Consider the following 13,244-nt stretch of genomic DNA (forward strand, 5'->3'; position numbering starts at 1 on the left):
TAAAGAGTTATAATAATTAACTTCTAGTTTAAATGTTTTTCTTTAAAAATTTGGAATACAATGGTACCTAAATGAAAATGCATTTAAAACATTCTCATCTGTGAGAAAGACCTTTGCTTTACCTGAAACCAGAGAAATCCACTGATCTCTGTTTTGCATCTCCAGCTAGGCAAATCTGAGCAATTTGCAGGGGTATTAACTAGGGACAAGGTGTTTGTGATTAATGGAGAAATTAGTGGCGGGAAGACTGTAGTCTTACACACTTAAGTAGACTTAAGTAGACTTAAGTGTGTAAGTCTGGGAAAAAAATTCTACACAAGAATAGGACTGCCAAGTTATATTCCAAATAAAAATAAACAAACCCTATTTAGACATTCTGTTTTCTGCATGAGATATGAGACTCAAAGACATTCTCTAAGACAGGCAAACACTGTAACTCAAAATGTTAAAGTCTGAAAATGCTGCTCAAAAATATGAACTACATTAAATTACTGTGAGCTGTGAATTATCCAAGCATTTATGTAATCTCAATGAAAGCAATAAGATAATTTCATTCTAATTCTATGGTGTGGATCCACTGTGCATTAATCAGAAGCCTGGAATATAAAAACAGGTTCTGTGAGACCACTAATCAGAAAAGGCAGGACTTGATGAAAAAGGAGTTTCTTGTACCTTATAAAATGATTTGCCTGTGAAAGGTATATGTTTTTCTTTGAATAATCAGAACAGAAAAGTGTGTTCTATACAGAGTAGAAAAGTCTAGTTTATTGAACAATTTGTTTTGTACTCAGATATTCCAAAGGGCACTGTGTTAAAAACTTTGTCCTTAAATTTGTGATGTTGTCCAGAAGAAAATAACAACAAGTTTTTGTTTAGTTCTACCCAGAGAGAATATTTTTCTGGATTGATAATTTTTTCCACCTTCACATTTTTGAAAAACACATGAAGGATTTTTTATCACCCTAGTCTTCCCTTAACTCTGTGATCTACAAAACAAACATTAATGACGTTACTTCTAATGTACTCTGAACATATTAAAATGTAACCTAAGATTGCTTATTTTTAATGAATGCTTTCTAGCTCTGGTAATTATTCTCAACCTTCTAGTAAGAAGGGCTTGGTTTATTTTCAGATCTAGCAAGTCTGTCTTTACCTTCAGACCTGCCTTCAAGTACATGAAGGAGTTCCCTTAGAATCTGGATACCTGCCTGCTGAGAGAAAGCAATTTTACAGGTAAGATGAGGAGGTCTTAAGCTCTGTTCTCCAGTAAGGAATTCGTAGTGCCTGCCTAGGCAAATTGTTTCAGCAGCATGTGCTTCATCAAGGTCTCAGCTCACTGAAAAGGCTGTTGCTTTTGGTCATAAAAATAAGTAGTGTCATTTTCTCTTTGCGATGAATTCTTTCATCCAATCATATTCCTGTATGCAAATATACCGTGGCTGGTTCAGATAAAAAGCACAAATAAAGCCAAGAGCTCAGTCAGGGCAAAAACCACTGTATTCCCTTTACACCTTATTTCACCTGTTTTTCAGGAACATCCTCAAACTTCTCAACTGAAATCATGAAGAAACACAGCTCAGACAGCAATCCTGCTCCAGTTATGGCAGCGCTGCCAGAACCATTAAAAGATCTGAAAATTAAGTACACCAAGGTTAGTAGCACTTGCTTTTCCTAATCTTTCTTATGCATTCACTTCAGACAGTAGGATATGCTATTTTAACCTTATATGAACTATGGAAGACACTGTAAATCAGTGCTTAAAATGTTTATTCTGGCTGAATTCTGATTTTACACATATTAGCAAGTGATGTTCAGTGATCCTTTTAACCTAATTTAAAGCACCTATATGCGTATGCATGATAGAATCGTTCCATATTTCACTTGGTGTGGGTGTTGTTTTTCTCCTGAAACAAATTTTCATCAGTGATAAGTTTACCAGAAAGTATAAATGGAGAAAAGAAGGAAATGTTTTGACTATATTATTTTTCAGAACAGTGAATTAAAACAGCAAATTAAAAATATGTTAGCATATTGCATTGTGTTATACCAGATTCAAATAATTATACTAGATAAGCTAACATGGAAAGGGATGTGTGAAAACAAAACTAAAATAAAATTAATTCTGGTCACATGTTTACATTAGAGAAAATGAACCTGGTTTTGAATTTGTTTTTCAGGTAAACAAGTAGCCAATAAACTAGATATAGTCTACCAATCTAACTATGCAATTTTACCATAAACTCCTTGAAATAGAAAATTCTTTCCATATAGAGTTAGAAATATACAGATAAAGAAGGTCTGGATCCAGACTTTTGTTTCCAGCTTTAAAGGACTCTGTGGTGGTTTTATATCACAATATTGTATCGTAGCACACAGAAACTTTGCCCTCTGAAACATTCAGGTTTGAATGGATCAGAAAGGACCTCTTAACTATGGAGATTCTTGGTTATTGTTATTTTATTTTTCTTGATACCATTGCAAGGGAAATAATTTAATTTTCTAGAACCACTGTTTACTTTCTTTTCCTAAAGTAGGTATTCATCTAAATTAGTTCTTTTAAATTCCATCCTCTCCATCCTATTCTATTCTATTCTATCCTTTTTTTCTAATGGAAAAAACTTCACCATGTTCCATTACATGTCTTTCTTGAATAAATCACACAGGCTCTTACTTTGTAAATATTTAACAGGAAAGATATGTAGTTCTGCTATGTAGTAGCCTGCTACTGCTCTTCCTGTCTCAAAAAAATTATTTTATTCTTTGGTTTTTTTAGTTTTCTAAAGGAAAACAACTCATATGTGAAAAACACCAAGTGAAGCAACTGAATAATATGCAATACACAAATTCCTGTAAATATTTCCATCCTTTAAAATATTTCATTATTAAGAATCTATTCTGTTAGTACAAAAAAGCAACCAAAAGACAGCCAGCATTGTTGAAAGGTCTAGTTTGTAGTGTGAAATCAAGGAGAGTGTCACATAATAAATATTTATTTCGCTTCGACAATAAGTACTATTTCCTTAAAAGCTGCATATAAATTCTAACTGTGCAGAAAAGCAATGCACTTGTTTATAAAATCTAGCACATGTCTGTGAAGGCTTGATTTTTGCAATGCTTTCCTCCTCTCTTCAAATATCACATAGGATTTTCTGAAAGCCCCAGCAGTGTACTAAGGGACAGGGAGTTGGGAAAACAGAAACGTCACCGCATACACAACACTCATTCCACAATTTAATAAGGCCTCTGCACTCTTGTGTACCCATCCCATTCCTCTCCTGTCCCATACAAGCTGGAACATGGGATGTGAGTGACTAGTAACACTGGAAGAATCAAGATGAGGGAAGCACTAATTACTGCTGATGTATTAACCTTTCTGTTTAAATCAGCTAGAACCAGATCCTTCATCTTCGCAACCTCCAATTTATCTTTTTCTACCATTGCATAAAACCAACAGTCATCACAAAAGGATCTGAAGAAAGATCTGCAGGAGAATGTTCCAAGTACCATCTTTACCTAACAGTCCATTTTATTTTCTGTGTTTGGAATCATTTGTGGCTTTTCACATGGTTCACTTAACTAAATGATCTATAGATTGGTATAGCTATATTTCAGAGTAAGCCTTTTACATATGGTATAACACTTAACATACTTCAAGAAATTTGACTTTCAGACATCAAATCAAATGTATTTTAAACACTGAAATTGGCTTTTGAACCATAAATGTTCAAAATGGATTTTGAACCATAAAGTAATCTTGAATTGGTTTCATATATGAACCTCCTTTAAATATATTTCCATTAACCCAATAAATTTTGGTAGCTACATAAAAATGTGTTAGTAAATATTTTACTTAGTTAACATGGAGGAATTAGACAATGATTGCTTTATAAATGCTTTCTGTCATGATGCTTTCACATACACTAAACCCTGTAGTACTCCTTTAATCAGAGAAGCTCAGATTAGTTAATTATTAGGTTGTCAAATTGCACGAGGGGAAGAAAAGGGCTGAACATTCCCTTGCTCAGCCACATATGGAATATCAGGAAGTGTGGAAGGGTAAGACACTCTGAGTAAAGAAAAATTATAGCTGAACATTAAAATGCTGCAGCCACTAGCTTCAAAAACAAAGATCAGACAAAAGCTCAAAAACATAATTGGAATATCTGGGGAAAGGTAATGAGCTAGAAAGGTACGATAGAAACTTACTCTTTCTAATATCAGATCACTTTGTGTAAACAGAGTCACTAAGTGGAAAATAAAAAAAAATTACGTAATATTTAATAGAAAGAGTATATTCTCTGATTATTGGTCCATTGCAGCAGCAAAATGTAATTCCTGCATCAATAATAGCATATTGCAAGGGAGAGAAAGAAAGCTACATGGACTATTAGCCAAATATAAACTTGTAAGGAAAAACCTAAGTGGGAGAAAAAAAAGAGATTTCACAGCAGCATCTATATTGACATATTTCTTTAAAGCTTAAATTTTCATTTTTTGGTAATACCTTAAGAAATGCCACATATTTTAATTTTATTGCTCAAAGAATATAGTGAGATTCCCTAACATATTTTGAGACTAGTAAATTAGAACATATAGCACTTAAATGAGCCTTGTTTTGGGCCACATAACTTTAAGGCTTAGATGTATCTGTAAAATTTACTGACAAGTAAATTTTTAGTGAGTTATTGTACTCAAGAATACCTGAATGGCTGTCACAATCTATATAAGCAGGACTGAACAGATACAACAGCTATTCAGCACTGTGCACCACCTCACACAAGTGATGCTGAACTGCCTCCACCATGTGTCCAGCCTCAGCCCTGGTGTCTCCTCATTGTTCCTGGCCTGTAAAAACTTGCTCTTTGTGAAATTCTCTGCTTTACAGTCCACACGAGAAAGCTTGAGACCAGTCAGATAAGCAAGGGCTCAAATCTGGTGATCACTTTTATCTTTGTAAAACAGGAAACTGGGCTCATTTGAAGAAGATTGTCAAGAAAAGTTTTGTTTTAGCCAGGGGCAGATTTAATGTAGCAAGAGGCTTCGCTTTTTCTTACACTGTAAGTTTGGAAGAGTTTCTGATATCTAAACAGAATTTCCATATTTAAAAAGCTATCCTTAATAGCTAAGTTAGGGAATGCCTACATTACTTTTCTTGACTACATCTCTGTATGAATTATAATGTAAATCAATATTAGTGAATTATATAAAAATTCCTCCTGAACAAACAGTGAGTTTATAGAAAGATGCTGAATATAGGATCAGTGTGACAGCAGAAATTTTCTTTTTAAGCTGTACTTCTAAGTTATTTTGCAGAGGTACTGTAGCCTGAAACCCTGTACAGACTTCATAGCAAAAAGTTATGATTCATAAGATGATGACAGCTAATGTAAAGACCCTAAAATTTCTTTCAGCAGAGCTATGGTGTTGTTTGTCAGAGGCAAAGCTGTACAGAGTAAAATGCTTTCTTCCCTCATGCAGCTTAGACACAAATATGGCACTTCCCATCTAGCAGATACTTCAGAATTAATTCACAATTCTTTCAAAATACTCCAGAACTGAAGGAAAAGAAACTGTAGAGGTGGCAAAAAAAAAGGGCAAAGTTCAGGTCTTGTGTTTCCATTCTCTGCTCAGGTCATCTGAGTGATGAAATCAACTGTGTAAACAAGGAGAGAAATACTGCAGCCTTGCAAGTAACTTCAACACCAAATGGATGGCATTAGATCATTTGAACTAAAATAAATAATTTCAGAAATGCAAGGTGTTATTGCCCTATGACATTGAGGAATAAAGACATCAGAGGGTTTTTGGCTGATGTTGCCTGTGCTTTATTTAAAATACTAAGCTCCAACAGTGTACAGTCTCATCTACTGGAAATCTGTATTTCCAATTCTACTGCAAAGAAATCTGAATAGTATTTGGCTCTATTCAGTCTATTGAAATAGACTATATATAGTCTACTTCAACTCTTTGGGTTGTTGAAATAATAATTAAAAAAAAAATCTTCACTCCTAAAATTCCAGTGAAGTAACAATTACAAACATCTGTAACAATATTTCTAAATCTTTGCAAAATAAATTTGTATCCCTAAACCTGGTGAGCCGTAGACAGTCACCACAGACAATCCAGTGCATAGCACTTGTCACAGATGGGTAGGTCCTTTGCATTTATGTCTGAAGAGCTGTCAGTGGAGTTCTGACTCACTGACAGAACACTCTAGCCTACTGCAAGATGATCCCAAGCATTGTTTTCCTCAGCAGGTCAAGGTTGTTGCTAGAGGCTGCTGTTAGCGGTACTTCAGTATTGCCTGGATTTAGAGATCCACATCCTATTTATAGAAAGTATTCCACAACATTTTATGAGCATGGCTGCATGCACGTTAATGAGTACAGCTGCCTGAAATGTGCTAATACAGTTTATATGAGAGTTTTGATTTTTTTTTCCTTTCCCATCTTTCTTGCCCCCATTTTGCAAGGCCGCTATCTAACTTATGAAAGACATATGGGTTATTTGATTTATACAACTCTGATACAATATTGTGTGTGTATATATATATATATATATATATATATATATAATGAAGTTATATTTTAAACAGGAATGGTATTAGAGACATTAATAAAAAATATATTCTAAACTAATATTATGGGTGATATTGATTGGTGCAATAAATGTAGTATTTAAACAAGCACTTTAAATATTTCCAAAAATTGTATGTTTTTCATACATACATATATCTTTCACATACATATATCTTTCACAGACAGATATGAATTTGGCATACTGTAACATCATAGCAGTGTTATGTTAATATTTACCGTTTACTTTGTCTCTTTTCTTGGCAATGGCTTTTGTCATAGTAATCATTTAACTGCTGTCTCTGTCCTTTCACCACAATTGGAATTTTGTGTGGATATTCTTATAACTGGCTTCATAACCTTTCAAAAATTTCCATGGACTTAGATATTTATTTCACAGACAACTTTTGTTAGATTAGGAGTTTGATCAGTCTGCTGGTCAGTCCTGATGGTCAGAGGTGGCAATGACATTGTATAAGATGCCCACATAATGACAAGCAGAAAAATACAGAACTGTATTAATATAATACAGGAAGATATTAATATATTAACAGATTGTTGCCATATCCACTTAGAGATATTAATTTTATCATTCTTGATGGTTATTAATAAACTATTCATCAATAATTAGCAACTACTCAACCAGTTTTAATACTATGCAGAATATTTATTCCCTGAAATTTGTCACATTTTAATAACATGTGCTGGAAAGATTTATTCCTCAAGTTTCTGTGACAAAAAGCATTTATCCTGCAGTTCTGACATCTTGATAGTGTCTTGCCATGTCTTGAGTCAACCATCATCTACTTTGCCTACACCAAAGTATTTTCTGGTTTTCTATTTCAAAGTTCCTGTTTCTCTAAGCAGCAACACTAGGTTCTTTGTCCTAATGGAGAGTGCTAGCTGATCTCACTGCTAGACTCCAGTAACTAACTGTGGGGAAAGACGCCTTGCCTCTAGAGAGAAGCACAATTTGAGTTCAAAATACCTGGTAGAGTGAGTCAGAGTCTGACACCCTGTAGGTGAGCACAATTGAGATCTCATATGCATTCCTAGAATGCAATGGCACTGGAAGCCACTTTGAAGGGCAGCATCAGCCCACCAGCATCAGGAGGGTGGGCTCAAAGTACTGGTAGGACAAATTAGCATGGCATACCCGTTTCAGCACTGACTTGAACCCAGAGATCACAGAGGGTCAAGCAGAGAAGAGGTGCTGTTAACTTTGGACTGTATACTTTATCATGCCCACTCCAAGAAGTGTACAAAACACTTATTAGCAACTTATCCTCCTCTTTTCAACAGCTGTGCATTTATCGGGTCTTTTTAAGGCACATTCCTTTCTGCTTCAAGGTTAACCTACAGTTAAAAAAGAAATTAAACCACTTTGATCACTTTACCAACAATGCCCCAGAGATGACAGGCTCTAGAGTAGCTCTAGAGTGCACCCACAGGTAAGGCCCAGGCTCTGTTTTGCATTTGTGAACAGGAGTAAGTACTTCAAATTTCAGCCAGAGGTCCTTTTGTATGTCCTAAGCACACAGAACCATTTGGGTGCAACTCTGTGCAATGTGCTCTAATATAACCCTACTTGAGCAGGGAGATTAGACCATAGGACCCCACTGTGATTCCTTCCAGCCTTATCCATTCCATGATTCTTTAACTCATTCAATTGACTATGACAGGGTTTTTTTTCAGTCTCAGTTTCAATTTAAAAAAAAACTGCTATTGCTTTTGTTTGTTTGGGGGTATGGTTTGGTTTGGTTTGGTTTTGGTTGGGATTTTATTTTTTTGGCAGGAGAGAGTGAAGATAAATCAAAGCAAAGCTAATTAAAACAGTGATCTCCAAGATATTCTTAATTCAGTATACTATACTTACTAAATCCAAGGACTGGGTTTTTCTCCTGTCAGGCCATGTAACAGAAAGTGCCTGCATTGTTACCAACCCTGTGAGCATGGGAAATTCAGGTAGGTTTCCTTAGGTCATTTAGGACTGAAGCTCCCTTCTACTTCACAGAGAGGAAGGACCAATTTACAACAGCATATTTTTATGACATGAAACAAGTAAAAATGCAATGTAGAGAAAGTTTTCCTCTCGAAAAGAAGTGAATTTTAAAAAACTGATCCTGGTTAAGTGTGTATGTGATTACTCATCTCTTCAGAATAATCTAATAACAGCTATCCAGTTTTAGTTCAGACATCTATCAATCTGGCAGCTCTCAGCTATGGAAGGTAGGTTTATGCACCAAAACATAGAACAGACAACAGCTATATATGTGTTACTAATATTATTGCACTCCTTCTTCCCCTGCAGATATTTATAAACAATGAATGGCACGATTCAGTCAGTGGTAAAAAATTTGCAGTCTTTAATCCCGCAACTGAAGAGAAAATCTGTGAGGTTGAAGAAGGTGACAAGGTAGGGTTTTCTTTCTTGCCCTTAACTATAAATTTCATTTCAGTGCATCTTAAAAGTAGGAAGGCAAGCAGCAACTTGTGTAATGTAAAACATTACTTCAAGTGGACCTGCTTCACCCTGTATACATTCTTTTACAAACCCTTTTTTAATAAGGCATAACATTTTTTTGTAAAGAGACGCTGAAAAACTGCTTTACCTTAGGCTCATATGAGAAAAGTTCTGAAGAAACATTTTTTTCTGATTTGTTTTACTAATATTATTGATCCTTTTTCTTATCTGTGATCACTGACATCTAAAAATTTAGTTGGGATTTTATTTTATTTTTCTTTTATGTTTTCTTCATTACAAATTAATATAACCTTGCTCATTTACACATTTATATAAGGCTTTTTCTTATAGAAAATATAAAAAAGACAAATACCTATCATTTCACACAAATTTTGTGAAGATGATCACTACCATAAATATTTTTAACTATTTGTAGTCTCCGTACTGCCTCCTACAAATATTTTGTTTTGTGAAAAATATATTGGAACATAGTCCTAAAAATTACTTTCAAGCTGAAGGTAGCCTATCAAATAGTCACTAATTCCACCAAGACTGACCTCCTTAAAGCGTGTTGAATCATGCAGGTGATTAAAAATATTATTCAAAACTGTAAAGAAACTTTTTTTTTTTTTGCATTTTTATGAGATGCTTTTGTGGAAAGTTTCAGATAGATGCCATGTACTCAAAGATATAATGAAAACCTGAGCCATAATCTCTATATTTTTGTAATATTTGTGTTTTTCTTACAAACAGGATTTGACTGGTGTTACTATATAGCTTAAATGTAAGAAAAGTGGTTGTTTTTTCTTAAATAGGATAGACAATTTGCTTAACAGTATTAAAAATGCTGACCAAAGAAAGGGTTTTTTATGTATTCTGAGAAAGTAAATACAAGAAATGAAGGTTTAATTTCCAAGTTCACAAGTCACTGGAAATAAAGCTGGTTTTATAATTACTGGTTTGGTTCTTGCACATATGTATTTAATTTTCTGTATTTCCACTTCAAAGTTAATCTTGCATCCAAAAGTGAATTTTTTTTCACATTTCTCACAAAATTATATATTCATTTTAGTCAAAAAATATGCATCTCTAGAATGTTTTGTATAACAAGCATTTTTTAAGCTTAGCATCAAAATGTTAAACACCTTTTTATCCAGTAGAACTAATGTAAAACTTGTAAGTTTGTCTGTGTTATAAGTTCACCAAAAACTATTGCCAATATAATAAGCACGTGCTTTTTTAGAACCTTTTAATTTACTGTACAGAAATTCACACTGAAATAAAATTCTCTTTTGAGAAATACACTCAGAATCATCTTCTCATTAAATCTTTTTTTACTCTGGTCTGTAATCTCATATAATAATCTTTGTCTCTAATGTCGTTTAGTACTTGAGCAATAGTGACTACAAATCACTAAGAAGGTCATAATGATGTCACATTTAAAACATTTTCTCAGAGAAACATGGCTGAGAAAGTCTGACTTTTAATTTTTTCCCGTGGAATGAAATTGTTTTTAAAAATCTAAACACCTGAAGATTTTCAAAGGTTTTTCTTTTCTTTAATACCAGCTATCTGTAAGTAGTGCTGAGACAGTGATAATTTATCATTCCCAAATTAAATTACTTATAACCTGCAACTGTTCACTTACCATTCAAAATTTCTGTAGCTTTCTTTCCTTACAAGCTCTCAACCAATTCATTAAATGAAGAGATAATACTATTCAAAACACAGGTTTGCTTTCTCTTCAGTAATTTTGCAAACTAATGTGTAATGACAACTGCTATTAACTAAATTGCCTAGTGAATTGTGCAGATCTAGTAAATTACACAGTCATTATGAACCTAATATGCAAGAGGCTAGACTTCAGATAATGAACCAAGAGATTTTAAGAATTTAATTTGTGCATACAATAAGGTTGACAAAGGGCTGGCCACTGCCTTGCAGTGGTATTTTAAAAAACAAGAGGAGATTACAAAGAACAGACATATATGTGGGTGGGAACTCTTTTCTTCCAGTTTGATGGCTCTTCCAAGCTACATTCCTAATCCTAAAGGCCCCTAGTAATAAAGCAGCTCACCAAATGGTCAGGTTAGTTTATGTAAAATAAATGTACTTCTGTAAAAAAACTAAACTGGCTCAGAAAGGAGTTTTTATACTCATAGTGTAGATTTATGCAATGAAATTAAATTTCATACAGTTGAAGAACAATCTTTTCTTATTACTTTTCATTCACAGGCCTATATTACTCTTATATTATTTTTCTCAGTTTTAATTATTTCTGCACTTCTAGTAGAAAGAACATCAGATAACGTAGCTCTAATTTATGTCCTTCATATTCATATGATATTTTTTCCCCTTCTCCTTTTCCAAGGAAAGCGGGTGAGCCCTATCAAGTTAAGGCCAAGCCACAAACCTTGAGTCCTATTGCAAAGATGTAGAAAACTTATGATAGCGTTCAGAGATAGTGATGAGGTGTTTGAAAACATGTTGACAGATTCTGAAGAAAATAAATTCTTAATTTGGTAGATTTCAGCTACCTGGTATAGGTGACTGGTCAGTATTACTCTATAGTAATGGCTATGCTATTCATATAGTTCCTTCCTTCTTTTCCAAAATTTCCTGGAAAACCGTTTGGAAGTTCTGTGGCCTTCTGCCTCACGGTTCTGTGCTGGGTTTTCCAAGTCACTAACACACCCCACTCACACCTTCTTAATATTGGTTGATGACTACCAATATCAGTTAAAGATTCAAGATCTAGTTCGTGTTTAAAACAATTGACTATAGTGTTGACTTAGTTGAATTTGCTGACTGAGTCAACCTTGATAGTGATTTCCCTGGAGGAGATATTAGCAAACAGCAAAAAATGAAAGATAACCATCAAACATTGTATGCAAATTTCTCTGGGAAATGTGGCCTATAAAGAAACTCCTTTTTATTCTTTTTTTTTCATGAAATTTTTCATTTCTGACCAAAAAAACCTAAAATAAACCTCTTTTCTATGTCACTGTTTTCATTGGTAAATTTTACAAGAACTTTGAAATACAGAAGAATTCCAAGTACTAAAAGCCTTTTTTTTCAAGAAATTGTAATTGTTTTTTTTTTGCTTCACACAAAATAGTTTCATTGTAGATTTTTCTTCTATAGTGGAAACCAAATTATAAATAACAAAATATGCGATAAAAAACATCAACAGACCAATTAGCTGTCTAACCTAATGACAGTGCTTAGACTTCAAAGTGTCTAGGCTTAGCTTTTTAAACATGGCATATTTTTAATTTTTAAAGTAATTTTATACATAAATATTTTTTAAAAATTTCAAAAATAAATTCATAGATTTGTCTTCCTTAATAATAAATTTGTGTTCATTTTATGAAACATCCTAAGGAACAGGCTTTTCTATCCTGGTCTTCATTGCCCTATAAGATACTTTCAGATGATAAATTAAGCATTTACCTAACACACTCAGGCATCTCTTTATAAATAAAAGAGAATAAATTATATCATTAATGCAAGTGCTTGGTGTGTAGGAAGGGCTTAAAAATCAAAATTTTAAAAATAGAGTTCTTTTATATTTTTTCATTTTGGAAACTTTGAGAACCTGTCTGTTTCTCATAGAATTTTACATTCCTGAAATATCAACAGAAGTGTTTGAAAGAAAATAGCCCGTGTATTTAACATTACTGGTACTAATTTTGATTAGATTGGGTTTTTCTCTCTTATTTCAACTTTATGTCAAACTTATGCTAAACTTTACACACTGAACAGCAAAAAAAGGAAAAAGGCTTATGACAGAACCAATTTTTGATCATGTAAGTGTTTTTGTTTTCCCCACAGGCAGATGTAGACAAGGCAGTTAAAGCAGCAAGAAAGGCTTTTGAGCTCGGGTCAACCTGGCGTACAATGGATGCTTCAGAGCGAGGAAGGCTCTTGAATAAACTAGCTGACTTAGTCGAAAGAGATCGTCTGATTTTAGCTGTGAGTATGATACGTGAACAAAAGGACAAGGAGAAAAGTCCTGATTTTTACAGAAAGATACAAGAGACATGACTACTCTTTGGAAAGCTAGGCTGTCTCAATACTTGGTTTTCTTCTTTGTAGCAAATGGACTTCTCTAAGCTGGCTTGCACTCTGGTCTATTAACACCCTATATCCACAAAGTACTTGAGTATTTGATTAGCTTTAAAGTGATACTTAAACTGCCTACA

The 13,244-nt window shown here is 33.9% G+C and overlaps 1 protein-coding gene across 1 annotated transcript in view; it reads left to right on the forward strand.

Moving 5' to 3' along the window:
• The first annotated feature begins 1,500 nt into the window (after positions 1-1,500).
• Positions 1,501-13,244, forward strand: part of ALDH1A1 (aldehyde dehydrogenase 1 family member A1) — a 31,311-nt gene continuing 19,567 nt past the window's right edge. The window contains exons 1-3 of the mRNA XM_053932451.1: positions 1,501-1,651; positions 8,887-8,991; positions 12,874-13,014. Of these exons, the coding sequence (XP_053788426.1) occupies positions 1,562-1,651; positions 8,887-8,991; positions 12,874-13,014 (336 nt within the window). The 5' untranslated portion in view covers positions 1,501-1,561. The remainder of the gene's footprint in view (positions 1,652-8,886; positions 8,992-12,873; positions 13,015-13,244) is intronic.

This window comes from Vidua chalybeata, chromosome Z (assembly GCF_026979565.1).
Source record: "Vidua chalybeata isolate OUT-0048 chromosome Z, bVidCha1 merged haplotype, whole genome shotgun sequence".
NCBI classification, from domain to species: domain Eukaryota; kingdom Metazoa; phylum Chordata; class Aves; order Passeriformes; family Viduidae; genus Vidua; species Vidua chalybeata.